Source organism: Crocuta crocuta, unplaced genomic scaffold, assembly GCF_008692635.1.
Source record: "Crocuta crocuta isolate KB4526 unplaced genomic scaffold, BGI_CrCroc_1.0 scaffold109, whole genome shotgun sequence".
Taxonomy (NCBI): Eukaryota; Metazoa; Chordata; class Mammalia; order Carnivora; family Hyaenidae; genus Crocuta; species Crocuta crocuta.
In genome coordinates this window covers 397,188-417,656 of record NW_027533088.1, presented here as the reverse complement: position 1 = coordinate 417,656, position 20,469 = coordinate 397,188, and the positions used below count along the sequence as shown (strand labels likewise).

The following is a 20,469-nucleotide window of genomic DNA, read 5'->3' as shown; positions in this document are numbered from 1 at the left end:
AAAAAAAAAAAAAGGATGGTGGTCTGGGCCTCTGGAAATCCAGGTCTCTGGTGTCACCAAAATAGCATTTCTTATGGTTTCTAGGCATCTTAGGGATCATTTCAGGATGATCTCACATACAGACCATTAAGGGAAGGAACAGCAGTATTAGCATGAACATAACTATCCAGGAATTTTATTGAACTGCTAGAAGATATAAAATTTTAAAAAAGTTTTATGTCTTTATTTTATTTTGAGAGACAGAGACAGAGAGCGAGCAGGGGAGGGTCAGAGAGAGGGAGACACAGAATCTGAAGTAGCTCCAAGCTCTGAGCTGTCAGCACAGCCTGACGCGGGGCTCGATGCAGGGCTCGAACCCACAGACTGTGAGATCATGACCTGAGCCGAAGTCAGACACTTAACCGACTGAGCCACCCAGGTGCACTAGAAGACATACAATAGACATATGCTATGAGATTTATAAAACCCTGGGATCCTAGTCAGTGATGATGTGGTAAACATTTGCTTCTTTCAGACAAGAAACGAGATTGAAGATTCCTCATCTCTACATACTATCATTCCAGGTTACATAAATCCAATCTTTTCTATCCAGCAAATCAAATTCCTAGAAAGTTAGGTAACAGTGGAACAGTAGAAAGATGATTTGGGGGGACATCAGAAATCATATGTACTGTGGGCCCATGGGTGCCTCAGTTGGTTAACTGTCTGACTTCACCTCCGATCATGAGCTCATGGTTCGTGGGTTTGAGCCCCGCATCGGGCTCTGTGCTGACAGCTCAGAGCCTGGAGCCTGCTTCAGATTTTGTGTCTCTCTCTTTCTCTAACCAACCTGCTCTCCATCTCTCTTTCAAAAATAAATAAACATCAAAAAAAATTTTAAAAAAAGAATCATGTGTACTGAAATTTTTTATTGCTTTAGGATATATGGTTTCTTATGCTTTCCCTGGGATTATTTTTTGTTATTTACAATTTGTTATTTACATTATTTTTTTCTTTTGTATTTGTTTTTAAGACTTTTTGATCCTTATATAAAATTATACCTTCTATGTGTATGTGCAATTTTTAATATATGAATTTACCCCGAAGTATTTTATATTCAAATGAGGAAGAAAAATCACATCTGTGAACATATCTCTGGTTAGTGGATAATGTTTTAAGGACCAGGTCCCTCACATAAAGTCCTCTTCTCTGTGTGTATGATATTGACAAAGCCACTGTATATACTGGGGAAAAGTATAACATCCTTGCCATCTAATAAATATAATAGGCAACTGATTTGAGGTGTTTATAAAGCTGGAGATGCAATTTATGCTCTGTCGTATATTCTCTAATACTTTTTATAAAATATTATCCCTTTGAACACGGCTGTGTATATTATTCTAATTTTAGTTTTTATAAAAGATCACACAGTGTTTGCTTAAAATATTTATTATCTGATTAATTTATTTCACTTAGTATAATACACTAGCTCCATCCACGTCTTTGCAAATGGCAAGATTCCATTTTTGATGCTTGAGTAATATTCCACTGTATACATTTACCACATCTTCTTTATTCATATGTGGAATTTAAGAAGCAAAACAGATGATCATATAGGAAGTGTGGGNGATCAGTTGGCTGTATACTTTTGGGTCCACTTCTGAGTTCTCAATTCTGTTCCATTGGTCTATGTGTCTGTTTTTGTGCCAATACCATACTGTCTTGATGGTGACAGCTTAAACCACAAGAGATTCTTAACGACAGAGAACAAACTGAGAGTTAATGCAGTGGAGTGCGTGGGGGGAGGGACTAGATGGGGGATGGGCATTAGGAGGGCGCTTGCTGGGATGAGCACTGGGTGTTGCGTGTAAGTGATGAATCACTGAATTCTACTCCTGCAACCAAGATTGCCCTGTATATTAACTAAATTTTAAATTTAAAAAAGTATCTTTCATCAGAAGCAGAATCAGACCAAGGATCCTGGGAATATCTGGAAAGCTAGAGAGTAAAAAAGAGGACTAGAGAAGTGACCTCACTTCTGCTTTTTTTTTTTCCTGAAAAGATAGTCATGAAATGCCAGAAATGGAGATGGATGGTGAAACTGAAAATAAAGCAGGGGGCGTTGAGAGCAGAGCTGAGATGGCACAGAGCAGACCTGTGACAGGTAAGCCCTCAGTGAGCACAGGCAGCCACTAGGTCAAGGAGAAAGTTAAGATGGGCACTGTTTGTGGGAGACAGTGGGTCATAAAGTCTCGAGATTATTTTTAAAGATAAAAGATGGAAAACATTTGATAAAGGAACTAAGGGTTTTAGAAGCTCTTTGATAGGAAATAGGGCAGACAGATGGATATAGATACAGATACAGGTACAGATATTCTTATTATTCTTCTTTCCTTTTTCCTGTTCAGTTTGCTAGTTTTCCATTACTTTGTCCTCCAGCTCCTTGATCTGTTCTTCTGTTCTCTCTAGTCTACTATTTATTCCATCCAATGTATTTTCAATTTCAGTTATTGAATCCTTCATCTCTGAATGGTTATTTTTTTATATTTTCTATCTCTTTGTTGAAGGTCTCACTGGACCGTCCACTTTTTTTTTTTTTTTCAAGTCTGGTGAGGATCTTTATGACCATTCTTTTGAATTCTCTATCTGGCATATTGTTTATCTCCAGGAAATAAGCCAGACAGATAGATTCAGATATAGATATAGATACAGATACAGACATAGATATATATCCTATTATCTCACAGAGGGTAACTCGGTTATATGAAGTAAGGGAGAAAATATGGGGTGAAATGAGTCTATCAGAGTCATACACAGACACTCAGGGACTTTTATTGTTTTTAGGCTTCCTCACACCTCCACTTGGGATGATAAAGTACAACTTTATCACCAAGTCACAGAGCTTTTGGGATTCTTCAATGAGGATCAGCATGTTTTTTGTTTTCTCACTGCTGATTTTGGTTCACTTTCCCAGAGCCCACAAAGTTACCAGTAGCTTTGCTATCCACCTTCCAAAATGCCATTTCTGTGGTTTCCTTTCTCCTCATTGTTGTGAATCTATGCCTTCTTTATCCTTCTTTTATTTTATTAGAATTTTTAGAACAACAACAACAACAAAAGACAAAAGAATGAGATCTGTCTGTAACAAATAATTCCAGTGATTTTTCATTAACATTCAGTCAGCCCAGGGGCGCCTAGGTGGCTTAGTCGGTTGAGCGTCCGACTTTCGCTTAGGTCATGATCTCGCGGTTCGTGGGTTCGAGCCCCGCGTCGGGCTCTGTGCTGACTGCCAGCTCAGAGCCTGGAGCCTGTTTCAGAGTCTGTGTCTCCCTCTCTCTCTGACCCTCCCCTGCTCACGCTGTCTCTCTCTCTCTCTCTCCTAGAAATAAATAAAAAATATTTTAAAAAAACCATTCAGTCAGCCCAAATTCACTTTTATTCTGCCCTTCTTTCCCATTTCCTAGTATTAAGTACCGCCCCTATGTGGAGCTAGAAATAGGACAGACATTGACAGTGTGTCCACTGCCCCAAGTCCTTCCTCCCTGGGCATACAGCCCCCTTAGGATTCTCTCTTTCTCTCTCCTCCATGCACATACACACTCTCTCTAAAAAACAAAAAACAACAAAGAAACAAAAAACACTTTAAAAAAGTATGTCTATGTCCAAAACTCTTATAGGNGCATACAGCCCCCTTAGGATTCTCTCTTTCTCTCTCCTCCATGCACATACACACTCTCTCTAAATAACAAAAAACAACAAAGAAACAAAAAAACACTTTAAAAAAGTATGTCTATGTCCAAAACTCTTATAGCGTTCTAATAAAAAAGAAGAGGTGGTTTACTTCTATGCTAGTTAAGAGCTTGAAAAAAGAAAAAGACTTAGAGGAAGAGTTAGGGCTCTCTCGTTCCTCTCTTGTTCCTCTCTTGCTCCTAGTCTCTTGAGATCATTGACTTCTATAGCAGAAAGTTTGTACCAACCTTCTTGTGTTGTCTTCAAGGACTTGCTCATCCTTCTGGTCTCAAAGGACTTGTATGTAAGCTGAATTGGCATGCACACAAGGTCCTTTGTGATTCTAAATCATAGAGATTCTAGACCTGGTATCTGAGAAGACACTGGACCAGTTTTCCCCCTTTATATGGAACATAGAATTAACAGCTTGTCATCTGGCCATTGACATATAGTAGACGAAACAAGTGAGATTTCCATTACACATATGTTTGACACTTCTCAAAGTATTCCAGAGCTTGGTCTCAAACTCCAGAGTAGATAAAACTAAAGGAAAATAAAAATAGCTGTTGATTTTAGGAGACACAGAGGCCAAAGAGAAAAACACCAAAGGCCTCAAACAGGTAGCTACTAGTAAAAATAGAATGCCTGAAGGAGAAAGATAACCAAATTAAACAACCAGCATAATAAGATTATATGAGACATTAGATTATGGAATCAAAACATTTTAAATTGAAACCCCATGACTTTCACTGCAATGGACTTCAATAGATGAGTTAAAAGAAAGAGTGAAGGTTATTATGGTCCAAGTGGATGTTTTGGAAGATTATACAGAAGAAATTATTTGAAATTAAAGACATATGAAAATCATAATAGACTTCAAGAATTTATTCAAATGATTTATTATGTAAATAATAAGATTTCGGAAACAGAAAAAAAGAATAGATTTAAACAAAGTAATAATTAAAGAACAATTAAACATCATCTAGTACTGAATAATATATGGAGGGAAAATAACTATCATCCACCTATTTGAATTCAGAAAATATATAATTCATCCATTCTAACAAAATAGAAAGTCATCATATACTTCATCTAAGAAAAACGTTCAAAAACATTTCCAGATATACAGGAAATTAATTAGATCCTAAAGTAAGGGGAAATTTTAGGGGCAAGTCAAAAAGTAATAGCTGATGATGGAATGAGTGTAATGAAAAATTATTATAAAAATAAAAGTGCTAAATCATTTTAGCAATGAAATAGACATACTGCAAGATAAGTTTATATAGTCTAGAACAAGTTTTACTAAATTCTCACAGTAAAACTCAGTGTTAGGAGAAAAGCTGAGGGAATAAAGGTATTATAAAAGTCTAGGTTGGAGAGCCCAAGTATCTTTACAAATATTTAGAATATAATACAAAGGGAAACATTTCCTTTTGGAAACAGCTAAAACTATTAAAGGAAGATTTATCATCCTAATTTTTCATTATCAGATGAGAAAGAATATAATAACCCATCTTAATATACGTATTATAAAATCACAAAAGAAATCAAGAGAAAATTGACAAATTTAAAAGCCTCAATCAAAAATAGAAACATTTTGAAGAGAAAATTTAATCTGAAGACTGGTTTCATTAAAAAGAACCTAGTAGCCAAATTAAGGAAATATGGAGAAAGCAAAATTATCAGATATTATGAAAACATGCAGCCATAAACAGGGGGAGAATAAATACATGCAAGAGTACAGACTATGCAACTTCATGGCTATAAATTTGATAATCTAAAGGAAGTAGATGATTTCTTAGTAATATGTTAAAGAGAAAACTTGAAGAGATCAATCATCAGAGAATGGATTGTAAATCACACTAAATAATATATATCAATATTAGTATAGAAAAAATAAGGATAATCCATCAGGTGGCCTGGAGATGAAGAAACAACTAGATAAGGGAAGGATCAAGAGAGTGTCCATGAAAGTATCCAAAATATGTCCTATGAGCACATTTACCTGGAATTACATATTTTCAGTGCTAGATCTGAGTGTAGAGATATATTCAAGTTGGCTGAACATAAATTAGGACTGCCTGACTTTGCAAACAATTTTTTTCATTAAAAGAATAATATTAATAAAGTTCCAATACTCCCACACATAAGGGGCAGGGCATGAAGAAGGTCAGAGAAAGGAAAGAACATAAAATACATTGCTTCATGTCATTCTGCTGGATTCGTGTTTCGTTTCTAAGGGTTTTTCTAATATAGTTTATTTACTTTTGAGACAGAGAGAGATAGAGCATGAGTGCTGAAGGGGCAGAGAGAGAGAGAGAGAGACGCACACAGAATCTGAAACAGGCTCCAGGCCCTGAGCTGTCAGCACAGAATCTAGTGTGGGGCTTGAACTCATGAACCATGAAATCATGACCTGAGCCAAAGTCACATGCTTAACCAACTGAGCCACCCAGGCGCCTATGGATTTGTGTTTCTTCATAGGACCTAAGGCTCCATCAAGAGTATGGTGCACTGTTGCTTTCATTTCGCTGACCATGAACCTGTTGGTGCTGGCTGGACTGGGGACCCTGCACCTGATGAGTAAGTTTCTGAGGCTGTCCATTGGTTTTATCAGGCACATTGCAAATGAATCCAACTCCTGAGACATATCCATATTAACATATTTCCAGATTAATAGAGAGGAAAACAGGCTTCATTACTATATGATCCTATCATGTTAATCATTGTCTTGAGGATATTTTAATATCAAATTCCTTCAGTGGCAGTTCCTCATGGCAGAATAGTGCAAAGATAGTAATGTAAAGCCTATTTTTCTACAAATTGTAAAATCAATGCAACAGCAAAAATACAACTGATTATACTTTGTGAGTTTTCATGATGATTTCATATGTGTGAAACAAATTCTCCATTTTGCCTGCATTTTCTTCTTGCCCAACTCATTCTAAATACCCTTATCATATTTGATTTTTTTTTCTAATTCTTTCATTAAGAGCCAGTTAATTTCTCCTAGGAATGATACCAGTGAATCAGTGAATATGAGATGGCTTCATCGTGGTGTCTTTTGAAAGATAATCTCTCCCAAATGATAACTTTTTTCCTAAAATTTTAAAACTGTTCTTTACATTACCATAATAATTGGTGAGCAAGGTTTCTTTCCTCCAGTATAATGCCAGCTTTGTAAAGGCATAAACTATGCCTTACATACACTATGTATGTATTTATCCTTTGTATTCTTTGTCTGAATAAATGTATTAAATTAATAAATGAATCAGGGGATGAACAAATGAATAAGCAGAATCAAGTATGCTTTTGAATATCAAAGTTGAAGTATCTTTATAAGAGAAGGAAAATTCTCAATCTACTCTTATCAGAGCTTTGTTCTCCCTTTAGGAAAAACGGGGATCTCAAGTACTTTAAGAATATATCTTTTCAATAAAGATCTAACATATCTACCTTGCCAGAACTTCAAAATATAGAAAAGGAGAAGAAACTAACAGCCATTGGGTTCTGCCAATGGAGGTAAAAGTCATTAAAATATAAAAACATGCATTAATATCTTAGGAGCCATAGGGTATATGTCATTTACATCAATATTTTGTTTAATAACTCATAACATTATATTCCTTAACATTTTTGAGTACTAATGTTTTCTCAAGCTCTTCACGTGCATTATCTCATTTAATCTTTACTCCAACTGTATCCTATAATCACATTAACCTTCAATTTCCAGTGTCAAAGAACTCAAAGTACTTTTCCAGTTCTAGGTAGTCTGGAAGTGACCAAATGGATATTTGATCATCCATCTATCATTTTATTTTACACTTTATGGTTTTAATGTCCCTTTACCTTTCTTTCATGTTTCTATTCTTTGCTACATTGATCATGTTTTCTTCTATCCTTTGAGCACATTCCCAAGCCCTACGATAATTTGTTCCTTTAAGTATCTATCAGTTACTAATCTGATAACTAAAAGGTGCTTTTAAGGACTCCATATATGGGGAACATCTTTTCCCAAGCCTGGATGCTACTGGGAGATGTCCTTCCCTTCTACACTAGTGAGTACAAAGGCATCTTGAAGGAATGAGAGAATGATTATAATAATAGCTAACATTTCTTGAGCAACCATTCTTTCTGATTTTATCTCATTTAATCCTCAGAAAGCTTAAATTAAAAATGAAAGATTCTATTAAGTTGCAGTGTTCCCCAGTAAACTAACAAACATCAATCTATATAGAAAAGTCATCATATGCTATAACGATCCACAAAACGAAGAAGTTATAAAGTTGTCTGAATCTTCTGATCTTCTTCAAGAAATGAAGTATTCTGAATTGTTTTTTAATCCTGAGGCTGATGTTTACCAATTCTGCATCTTTAAATCATGGTTATGTCTCTCCAAGAAACTCAAAATACAACCCAGAGGGTCACCAATATATTATGATGCCTCCTAATCTCAAATGTGATGCCCGTTTCTATAAACTGACTACAGAATTGCATCATCTTTTATCTAGAAACCTCTACTTCACATAGATCTTCCTTGTTTTTTTCTTTTTAAGCTTATTTGGGCATTTTCTTAAACAAGGAACTATTCTCCATTGAGTAGCATAAAACACTTTTATCTCAAATAAATTTTAACCTTAAAAGTATTTTACATATCTATGGGTTAACATTTTAATATGAGCATTCCATTAAATTTTAAATGATTATAGTGAGGTTAATATAATTTATTAGAAAGCTTTGGCTATGTCAAAGTCATTGATCTCATGATATGAATTATAGATTACCAGGAACTCATCTTCGGCAACAGAACAGTGGATGACATTCAACAAAGCACAATACAACGATTGGAGAAAAATGTAACACTATACATGAATATGTATGATAATATCTCAAGGGAGTATATCAGTTTCAAAAGCATGATAGAAGACAGATTACAGGAGCTGAGCTTCTTTACTTCAAAATACTGTGAAGACTTAAAGCAGAAGGAAAATTGTGAGTGAAATGGTTTCATATAGTCACCTCAGTAACTGGGTCCTCCGTTTTCCCCTAGAATCTTTCCTGGGTTCAAAATCTTGAAATCTATCTGAAACAAAGAAAACATGAAAATACAGTAATCATTTACACACTCTTCTATTAAGAAAGCATTTTTTTGGTCTTTTTTTGACTTAGTTTCTTTATGTGTTTAGTTATTATTTTTATCAAACTAATCCTTTTCCCTCTTCCTCTCTTTTTCTTGGGTTAGATTGTTTGTTTTGCAATTCCTTCTTTCTTTTTTTACACTCACATTTTACACTCTCATTTTAATGGAGTTTAGCTCTAATGGAATTTAGCTGGGGATATGGGAGATAAATGTATGTCTTCATGTGTGTCTGAAAAGGTCTTTATTTTGGCTAGGTATAAATTCAAAGGTTAAAAATTAGTTTCTTAGAGAGTATTGGAAGAGTTGCCTCACTGTTTTTCACAATGTTGATAAGAAGTCTGTTACCAGTGTAATTTCATCCCATAAAAATGACCTGACTTTAGCTTTTAAGATATTTTATTCATTTGGGGGAACTGAAATTTTAGGATATTCTGGGTATGAGTGCTTTTTAATCATTTATTTCCTGTGTACTCTCTGGCCTTCTCAATCTGAAAGTTTGCCTTTCAAATTTAGGAAAAATATACTCTGTGACTTATAGGTTTATTTTTCCTTCACTCTATTTCCTGTTCTTTCCATGACTTCTCTTGTTCAAATATTCAGATCTGCAGATATCATCTTTTCTCTGTCTTGTTTTTTTTTTTTTGGCTTTAGATTCATTTTCAAATCTTTCTATTATTTCAACAATCATATTTTTAATCTGATAAACCCTTACATTATTATCAAGAGTTCTAGTTTTTGTAGCATCCTGTTTGTACCTTATGTAGATAATATATTTTGGAGTCCTCTAATTATACTCATTAGAGGAGTATTTTAAAGTTTGTTTTTTTTTTTAAATATTTTTATTTATTTCTAGGAGAGAGAGAGACAGCGTGAGCAGGGGAGGGTCAGAGAGAGAGGGAGACACAGACTCAGAAACAGGCTCCAGGCTCTGAGCTGGCTGTCAGCACAGAGCCCGACGCGGGGCTCGAACCCACGAACCGCGAGATCATGACCTGAGCGAAAGTCGGACGCTTAACCGACTAAGCCACCCAGGCGCCCCTAGAGGAGTATTTTAAAATACCACTCTCCTCTTTCCTAAATTCTTTTTTTGGGGAAAGTAGGTAATTTTCCCTTTCCTTTCCTTATTATTTCATGTGTTGGCACTCTTAAGCACCTTATGATTCTTGCTAAGAAGACATAAGACAGTTGGAGTGGGTTGGTTCCACTGTTGTTTAAAAAGGATAGTGTTTACATTAGATCTCTCTGAAAGTCAGAAATCTGTCAGGATATTTTAAGGGTGGAAGACCAAGATGGAGTGTATGAGCTTCCCTTTTCAAATGAGGCTGGATACAAAGGGTGATACCAACAATCACAGTGTAAGCTCTGAGAGGACCCATGTCCTTTCTTCTTCTGAAAACTCTATAGCATCTGACTAATTTTTCTTCCCTCTTTTCTTCACCCTTTCCTTTATTACCTTCTTTCATTAAAAAAAAGAAATCACTTCACCCTATGTGCCAACACACATTGAAGAATATAAAGTTTTATGCATAACCATTATAACTATCCCTTGTCATGAGTAACTCATGATATGAAAAGAAGACAAGTAAACAAAAAATTAGAATTCAGTGTAATCAATGCTTGTAAACATAAATATAGTGCAGTAAACAATATAGTTGGAGGAAACAGTCCAGACTGGATGGGGGTATATAGTCAATGCTGGGAGAAGAGGCATATTGCAAAAAACTTAGTGAGAGATAGCAGGGTATGCTGGGAAAATTCAAGGTATTCAATGTGAATGGCTGACAGGAAGCTAAGTGAACTTAAAATTAGAATGTCATGAACGTTCCCATAGATAATGGGAAGAGTTTGAATTTTAATCTGACAACTACAGAAAAATATTGGACCACTTAAAACAGTCTTACAGAAAGGAAACAGTGAGGTGATAAGGTTTATAAAAAAAAAAAAAAAAAAAGAGAGCCAGGGTCTTGTGGCAATCCAAACATACTTAAGTTTTCTGTGAGTGCTTTTAAAACTCCCTTCATCATTTTCCTTCCTCTGCAGCTATGATTTTCTTTCTATTTTCAGATTATTCCTGAGCCAAATCTTGTTCCATTTCAGATTGCCTTCCCTTCTTTCTCTCATATTATAAGCAATCATCTCTCTCAGCATATAACTTTTGTTACTCATTTCCATATGTAATGAAAATGTTTGTAACTTCTGATATATATGCTAATCTATAGTACATCTGTGCATACCTATTATGTATATGTGAGTGTCACTATCACATCTTTAATAGACTTTCCTCATTTGTTTTTCAGATGTTGAATTTCACTTATGCTTTGATTCGTGGATGTGGCATGGAAATAGCAGCAGCAGACCTCACTCCCAGGTGGATATGAACAATAAATCAAATTACTACAAAAGCCAGGTCTGTGTTATTCTTTGGGGTACATCCACACAAAGTTTTTGGCATTGTTAAGATGTAGGTAAGGAGAAAGTGGACAACAATATTGCTGGTCCTTGGCTATTCCTAATAAATGGCCTTCATGCCCTTCACCTTTGTTCCTCCCCTCTGAACGGAGTTACTGGGGAATTCTACTGTCTCAGATTCAAATAACATCTACAATTATCAGTCCATGGGACATATCACAACAAGTAAGCTATGGAACTATGTTTCCTTGGTATTTCTTATTCCCTGTATTTTCTGGTTCTTGTAGAATCAGAAAGGAGAGAGTAATGATTTACTTCCAGTTGTGGGGCTTATTTTAATTGGCCATGTATCATAATACAAATGGAAGTATGGGATTCTCTTCTCCCTTAGAATTGTTGTCCACTGATGCAAAGCTATACTCTCAGTTGCAAAGTGCTTGGCACAATCTTGCATATTATCCATCTTGTTGTCACATATTACTACCCTAGTTAGTGTTATGAGTTAAAATACAATGAAACAAATCAGGTAAACTTACCACAATGCTCATGATTATTTTGCTGTTGTTTTTCTTAACATACTCTAACCAAAAATCTTGTAAACAGCATTCACTTGAACGTGGTTCATACCCTATGGTTTTTGCCCTTTATAATTTTCTTAGTTGAATTATTCTTTTGTCCTTTGTGAACTTGATTTATCCAATTCAGTGTTCAAATTTCAACCTCATTGCTTCTTTAATATTTGACCTTCCTCATAATAAGCTCAATTAATGGCTTTCTCTTTCATATTCGCACAGCATTACATTTTTAGTTAACAGTTATAAGTGCATCTGCTACATTTTTAGCTTCTTAAAGGGAGAAAAATATGTCTTGCTCATTATTATATATCCACCTATGATACTGAAAACACTTTAAGCCTGGCTGAAGTACAAGTTTACTTCAATATCTTGATTAAAAAATTTTTTTTCTGTAGGTAAAGGGAGTACTTAGAATGCCAAAGAGGAGATTTTTCATTGCTTTATGTATTATTTTGATAATTTACATTTTTAGGAAAAGAGACATCTGAATCAAGAAAATCAATTAAAAAACAGTTGGGAAATTAAGAAAAAATAAAATTGTTTCATGTCACAATCTAATTAGATACGAGGTCTGAAGGAAAGTGAACAGAACATGATGATTTTAAGTTTTTTTGTCTTGAATTTATACATAAGAAAAAATGATTAGTCATATGTAGGATATTTTTGTGTTTGGGACTGATATTGAGTGTAAATTTTAGTAGGTCAAATTTATGGTGCTTTTGAGAATGACGTGGACATAAAATACCTTTGGGGTTGGAGCTGAATAGGAGAAGATTGTACTGAAGATTTTTAAAAGTTATCCAGCCATAATTTTATCAAACAATATTTATCAAATATTTATTAATGATTACTGTGTACTTTTCATGGGGGATATAAGATGAATAAAGTGCTGTTCCTTGTCACAAGAGGAATTTGAGCCTGGTAAGTTTTGGTCAATAAAAACAAAATCTGTAGATTAGGTGACAATATCCTAAATAAATTAGTAGATTTAGAAAAGAAAAAGCCAAAGCATAGAGCCCTAGATATCCACACTACAAATGGGTCAGGAAAATAGGAAAACTGGCACAAATGTTTACGAATAGTGATTAAAGAAACAAAGAAGGAAAAAAGAAGGTGTGATACCCTGAGAACTAATAGAGAGAAGAGTTTCAAGAATAATGCAATCAACAGTGAAAACACCCCAAAGAGGTTAAACAATGCATAAAAGTAATGACAAATACTATTTATTCCATTCCTATAGTACATCACAAACTGGAAAAGATGTTTTATTTAACCTCAAGGCAATCTACAATAGAAGTACCATGATATCTAAATTTCAGATTAAGAAACTAAAGTTCATAGAGGATACATTTCTTCACATCACATGAATAATAAGTAGCAGATTGAAGACTCAAAGTCTAGTCTGCCTATCTTCCAAGCCCAAGATAGGTCTAAAAATAAAAAGTTAGTTGACAATTAAAAGATAACCTTGATAAAAGTGCTATAAATCAAGTAATATAGGATACATATTGATAACATCTTATTATTCAAACAAATATTTCTGAAGTGTTTACTAAAGTCTGCAACATGGACTAAATGCTGAGGATATAACAATAACCCCTACCCTTATAAATCTTAAAGACACTTAGAATCTAAGGTGAACCAAAACAAAAAATCGATAAATTAGCAAATCATTATTTAACTTCAATTATTATGTCACATATACAAAAAAATAAATACAGTGCTCAAATAAGATAGAAGTTGCTTGACATCTGAATGACAAAGAAACAATAAAGCTTAAACTCCAGATTTTTAAAAGAATTTTTTATTACATTATTTATTTTTGAGAGACAGATTACAAGTCGGGGAGGGGCAGAGAGAGAAGGAGACACAGAATCTGAAGCAGGCTCCAGGCTCTGAGCTGTCAGCACAGGGCTCGACTCATGGGTTCGAACTCACAAACTATGAGATTATGACCTGAGCCAAAGTCGGACGCTTAACCGACTGAGCCACCCAGGTACCCTCAGATTCTCTCTCTCTCTCTCTCTTTTTTAGATAGTTTATTGTCAAGTTGGTTTCCATATAACACCCACCCTCAGATTTTCTCTTAAGAATCTTGAAAGTTAATGGGAGACAAGATATCTTTTAGATCTCAAGAAAAAATTCACAGTACCAGGAGGAGTTTTAAAGACATTATTACTTACTTCCGGGTAGGGCCTAACAAAGAAGGAAAGATTAAAAGAGTAGGTAGAGATAGGTAAATTGAAAAGGAGTAGAGGGTCTCACTGGAAAGGCTAGTCTTGACTGAATGGGAACCCATTCCAAAAGAAATGCAAAAAAGAAATGAAAACCTATACAATTATAGACATGGAATCTCTGGAGGAATGGGGACTTAGCTCATCCAATGACTTCTTTTTGCCTATCATCTGCTCCATGTTAACAGTGTGGTAATGGAGTTAAGAGGAAGCTTGAATAAAGGTTTTAAAATTCCACTGAGGGAAAGGGGGCAAGGAACCAAGAAAGGAAATAACTGTTGAGTGGAATTTTGATAATATGAATCAGATTCTGTTGCACTTGAATTAGCTTCCTGTGGTACAAAAGACCACTAACTGATGTTTCCTTTGTTTGTAGCTGTACATTACCTGTCTTCCGTCACCTTTCTCCTGGATGGATCTGAACTGTTCTCTCAAGAAGACTAATGAGGCAGCAGAAAATGTTGTAAAATTGTGCCTTTTGGCCAGTGAACCTGTTCCTTGCTTCTTCTCAATAAGAAAAGAAATTCAGGATGCTAATTTTTAAGATGTTTCTCTGACAATCATCCCCTATGTATGGCCAAGATGTATAAAAAGATGGTAAAAAAAAAAATTCTGGGAACGTTTGTCTGTAGCTCAAACAATTTTTTTCCCACCAAAAAATCTGTTTATATAGAAGGAGTTCATGGATTTGAGAATGCATGAGGTAAAACTTCAGAAGCTCTGGTGTATTTCCCTGTCCTTCCTTTCACACTACTATTCTATGCTTTCCTAGGACACTAAGGAATGGAGGGAAGATATAAAAACAAAGTCAAATCATGGTCAAGGATATCACCATTTGCAATATAAAAAAAATGAGACTCAGGATGACCAAATGATTTATTGTCCAAACTAGAGCACTTTGAGAATAAAAGGAAGCATTACAGATAATTATGCCAAGATGCCGGGCATAAGTCAGACAAGTCCTGGGCAACCGCAGATTACTCAGTGACCTCTTGGGTGAAATTGGTAATGAAAGACTCAGAAGTAGCTTTGGGCCCTAGACAGTTGAGGGTTCTGGTGAATTCTTACCATAATGTAAGGTGTCCCCATAGTTATTGTCATTTTGACCTCTTTTAACTAAAATAGTTTAACAAGAAAAGACTACATTTTAGCAATAAAAGATTGAACTTATGAGGTAACTCGTTTACAAAATAAAGCACACTTAGGGGCACCTGGGTGGTTCAGTCAGTTAAGTGTCCAATTTCGGCTCAGATCATGAACTCATAGTTCGTGAATTTGAGCAGCCAATCAGGCTCTGTGCTGACAGCTCAGAGCCTGGAGCCTGCTTTTGGATTCTGTGTGTCTCTCTGTCTCTGTTCCTCCCCCACTCACACTCTGTCTCTCTCTCTCTCTCTCTCTCTCTCTCAAAAATAAATAAACATTAAAAAATTAAAACACAAAACAAAATAAAGCATACCATCGGGTTTTTTTGTTTTTGTTTTTGTTTTCTCGTTACAGGTTTGGACCCCAATAAAGATTCCAAGTGTTGAAAATAGTGAAGTATGCAGAATTCAACAGAAATGAAATGGTTGGAAAATTATTGCTCTAGGTAGTTATATTCATGAAAATAAAGTAGCTATATTAAATTCTCAGTTGTAGCTGAATGCAAACACTCCTAGTCTGCTGTAATGGTGTGCAACACGAAGGTGATCCTGTAAGCTGAAACTCTGCAAACTCATTCTCAGAATCCAAAGGAAAAATTTTGATTGTGTTGCAACCTTTAAAACTCTTCTGCCAAAACATTAAAAACTTCTTACTGCTGATTAGAAATGTGCAAGGAAATGAAAAAAAAGGGAAAATTAATATTATGTAATATATTGGAATTTAAAATATTAGAAACATTGAGGATTAAAGTGGCTTCTTTCATTTATCAAGAGAAATAAGAAGAATGGTACAACTTCTTTTGATACAACTTAACTGTATACATTAGGCATCTTTTCCAACAGTTCCTTTAAAGTGAAGGTTTTTTGCTGGCATCACTTACTTTAGGCAGCTTCATCTCCCTCAGAACAGCTCCTTTACTCATTTATGCCAAGAAATTGTCTTCAGCAAGTTCCTCAGTTCTTCAGTAAGTTCTTCAGTAAGTTAAGAGTCCTCTGAGATTCTGAAATGATGCAGTATCGACATTCTCACAGTCAGCTATTTCTTTATTATTATTATTATTATTTTAATATTTTTGTTATTGAAGTATAGTTGACAACTGTTTGATATTTAACTCTATTTGGATTTAATTTGCATTCTGCAAAGTTATTCACACATGTGGAAAAAGCTCTTGTCTATTATGTGAATATCCTGTTACTTCCTTCCAAGATGTTTGAAATTTTTCAGCTGCATGCTTTTATACTATTACTTCTAAAACTTGGCTAAAGAAGTTTCATGATCTCCAATTGCAGTGTCAATAGTCTGTCCAAAAGTCCATCTCTAAGATTTTGAAAGCTTAAGTAACTCCTTAGATTAATGAAGTTGTGTTTGGTGGTAAAAGCAAATTTTCACATTTTCTCTCAAGACCCTAAGAGAATCTGGGTGATCTAGAACATTATCTAGCAGTAGCAGTGCTTTAAAAGGTAAATTATCTTGGGTAAAGTATCTCTACAACTGAGAAACACAGAAGGTAAACTACTGTATGTTTAACTATCAATATGTAAACAGAATAAGTGATTCTTTTTTTTTTTATTTTTTTAAAATGTTTTATTTATTTCTAGGAGAGAGAGAGAGAGAGAGACAGCGTGAGCAGGGGAGGGTCAGAGAGAGAGGGAGTCACAGACTCTGAAACAGGCTCCAGGCTCTGAGCTGGCAGTCAGCACAGAGCCCGACGCGGGGCTCGAACCCACGAACCGCGAAATCATGACCTAAGCGAAAGTCGGACGCTTAACCGACTAAGCCACCCAGGCGCCCCAAGAATAAGTGCTTCTTAATGAGCACGATCGTGGACAGATCTTGAAAGAAGGGACATGATTGGTCACTGATTATAATGAGCATCTGTAACTTATGTCGCAGCAACATTTATACTTTATGCAATTACTCACAACATATTGTAGTAAATGAAAACTGAACTGTGTTGTTGGGGGACTGGTGTTATTTAAGTGAACCAAGGTCCCTGAAATCTGTCGTATAGGAACCATGCAAAATGAGAACTATCTGTGCTTCCAATACAGTTAGGTACTGCATAATTTGAGTACCTCCATTGACCCCTGTAAATTATAGCAATTTTTAAGTTCAATTAATACCTATATCTCATTAATATGTTTGTTTCAGGAGTAGAATTTAGTGATTCACCACTTACATATGTTAACACCCAGAGAACAAAGAGAAAACTCTGAGTGAATTAGAATGGTAGAATATTTCCTTAAAATGCTAACAAAATAGTGATTCTATATTTTTTGTACTCACCAAAATGTGTTTATCACCATTCTTATTTAACATTGCCTCAGTATTCTAGCAAGTAAAACAGAGAAAAATGAAAAGATTAGTGACAATTGATTATAAATGACAAAATATTAACTGTGGATTTATATAAAAAGTGACCTTGAAAAAAATGACTGAAGATTATGTTGGCCAATCTCATGACAAATAATCATGACATATACCTTATTATATACAAACTAAAAAGGCTGTTAGGAAAGCAAATTGCTCTAATGAGAGAAAAGGTATTGTCCAACATAACAAATATATAAAACTCATATGAAAAAAGTAATAAGGGATATGAAATGATGAGGACTTAAGATTGTAGTAAAAAGTGCCAAGATGAACAAAAAGAGTAATAATTTATTTTTGGATAGAAATTTCAGTGTCTAAAAGTATTACTCCTCTCAGATCCATCAATCAAAATAAAAATTCTGGAAAATATCCGTTCAAATTAATATTACTTTTTCAATTTTTTATATGTAAGAAAATTGAATTCTTTAGGATGTAATCCCATGTGGATTCTGGCTAAGAAGGGGACTAGTTTCATTAACATCACGTGTATTTCCTACCATTTTCTAGAGCAAACAAGTGTTATTTCTGATATTTAAAAATAAGTTCAGGGCACTGGGGTGGCTCAGTTGGTTAAGAATCTGACTTCAGCTCAGGTCATGATCTCGCAGTTTGTGAGTTCGAATTGTGCATTGGGCTCTGTGTTGATAGCTCAGAGCCTGGAGTCTGCTTCGGATTCTGTGTCTCCCTCTCTCTCTGTCCCTCCCCTGCTTGTGCTCTGTCTCTCAGTCTCTAAAATAAATAAACATTAAAAAAATTTTTTAACTAAAAAGGCAATTCCTAAAAAAAGTACCTAACTAAAGTAAATAATCAGTGATATACTAATTTTGCAGCAAAAGCACCAAGTTAAGAATTATTTTAAGTGATATTAAAATACAGTATTTGACTGTACCTGCCTGATGAGATATGCCATAAGGAAGAAAATGAAAGAATCATGAATTTACTGAATATTTGCAATGAGAAGTAAGATAGAGAAAAGGCCAGATATAATCTGATTTGTCTAACAAAATTGGCATGATTGAATTTTCTGGGTATTTTAGGGGACTTGAAAGTTAGGTCAAATTATAGATAAATGAAAGATATATTTTTGCACATTTAATTTTTGTTCCAGTCAAAATTTGATTCTGCTGCTTTTGCAAATGCAATCCTTTACAATCATAGAAGATTAAGGTATTATTACCACACATGCTTTATTCTAGTAATGCTAGGACACTTTATTAGAAAATATATTCATAGATATGATTGTACTTCAAGACCTGTGATCGAACAAAACACTTTCCTTCAGGACTACTGAAGTGTCCTTCACAATTGTGATAATAATAACCACAAAAATATAACATACTTATTACGATTTTGCTCGCCAGTTACAATGTGGTGGTTTCTTCCCCATACCACCAAGCAGTTGGACACCAGCTGGGTGTTCTACAATTCAACTCAATTCTTTTCTGTTTTCTTTTCTTTTTTCTTTTCATTTCCTTTCTTTTCTTTTCTTTTCTTTTCCTTTCTTTCCTTTCCCTGTCCCTTTTCCTCTCCCCTCCCCTCCCCTCCTCTCCCCTCCTCTCTTCCCCTCCACTCCCCTCCCCTCCAATCCCCTCCTCTCCTCTCCCCTCCTCTCCTTTTTCTTTTCTTACTCAATTCTGACACTATCTGTCCTGAGGTATCATCAGATCCCACAGGTTAAGGGCTCAGTCCCACAAGACTATAAATCAAAGGTTGCCTCAATCCCCTTATTGGGTTCCAATAAACTTGTTGGAGTGGTTCACAGAGCTGGGGAAATCAGTTTATTTGCTAGCTTACTGGTTTATTACAAAGACTATTAAAAAATACAAATCAACAACCAGACGAAGAGATACATGGGGGCAGGTCCCAAACAAGCGAGCTTCTGTTCCTGTGGCATGTGGGCTTGGGGCCAGGCGTAGTGGCCCTCAGAAGCTTTCAGACTTACCAACCTGGAAGCTCTAGAACTCCTTTCCTTTGGGATTTTACAGACACTTCACTGCATTGGCAGTCTTAATTAAATCATTGACCATTGGTAGATTCAATCTCCAACCGGAAATCAGGGGTGGGACTGAAAGTTCTAGCCCTCTTTTCTTGGTTGGTTTCCCTGGCAACCACCCACCCTCTTCTCCCCCTCTCCCCCACCAGCCCAGGGGATTTCCTCAAGTCAACTTATTAACATAAACTCAGTCAGGCCTTCCTGGTTGAAAGGGACTTGTTACAAATAACAAAATACCTATTTTACCTTTACAGCTTTGAAGTGGCTTGATTTCAGGAACTGCGGACAAGAGACCAAATGTTATAATAAAAGATGTTTCCATTGTTTCCACTTAGGAAATTCCAAGGAGTTTAGGAGCTGTAAGCCAGAAACTGTAGATGGAAGACCAAAATACATATTATTGTAAGGCCACAAGTCTAAACGTCTAAACCAAACTGACTCCGTGACAGGCTTTAAGTTTCCCCTCTAAACTAGAAGGCCTGAGTTTCGGCTTCCCGGAAACTATCAGGCAGTGACACATTGCCCGAGGCAGGAGTAACCACCCTTGCAACACCCCATCAGGAAAGTCCAGCGACCACCCTCCACATTGTTAAGGGAGAGGCCTGGAGATAGAAACTATAGATAGGACCCTGTTACCTAATGTTAAAGTTAACCCATTAGTCGCCGAATAAGACCCTACGCTCGCTCTGTGATTGGTTAAATTTAAAGGTACTCTAAACGTTGTAATTGGATCCCGCCAAAAGTAACGAATACTCTAGACAATGTGTATGGTCAAACCCGCTGTCAATGATGTTGAATAATTATGATTGGATCACTGTTCCCATGTCACAACTTCTGTAACTCCCCGTCACAAACCCCATAAAAACCCGACTCTGCCCTTGTTCGAGGCTCTCA

General features: G+C 35.6%; 1 protein-coding gene and 1 long non-coding RNA gene across 2 annotated transcripts in view; one reads left to right on the top strand and one right to left on the bottom strand.

Annotated features, from left to right (window-relative positions):
• The window catches only part of LOC144216585 (C-type lectin domain family 12 member A-like), a 15,980-nt gene extending 351 nt beyond the window's left edge, over positions 1 to 15,629 (top strand). The window contains exons 2-7 of the mRNA XM_077745980.1: positions 2,042 to 2,143; positions 6,193 to 6,291; positions 8,488 to 8,700; positions 11,146 to 11,255; positions 14,443 to 14,529; positions 15,564 to 15,629. Coding sequence (XP_077602106.1) covers positions 2,042 to 2,143; positions 6,193 to 6,291; positions 8,488 to 8,700; positions 11,146 to 11,255; positions 14,443 to 14,529; positions 15,564 to 15,629 — 677 coding nt within the window. The remainder of the gene's footprint in view (positions 1 to 2,041; positions 2,144 to 6,192; positions 6,292 to 8,487; positions 8,701 to 11,145; positions 11,256 to 14,442; positions 14,530 to 15,563) is intronic.
• Positions 15,630 to 16,100: 471 nt separating this feature from the next.
• On the bottom strand, positions 16,101 to 19,935 carry LOC144216598 (uncharacterized). The gene is made up of 3 exons (XR_013330688.1): positions 19,822 to 19,935; positions 17,496 to 17,540; positions 16,101 to 16,209 (listed from the first exon to the last, which is right to left on the bottom strand). It is a non-coding gene; the product is annotated as an uncharacterized LOC144216598 (long non-coding RNA).
• Between the last annotated feature and the right edge of the window lie 534 nt (positions 19,936 to 20,469).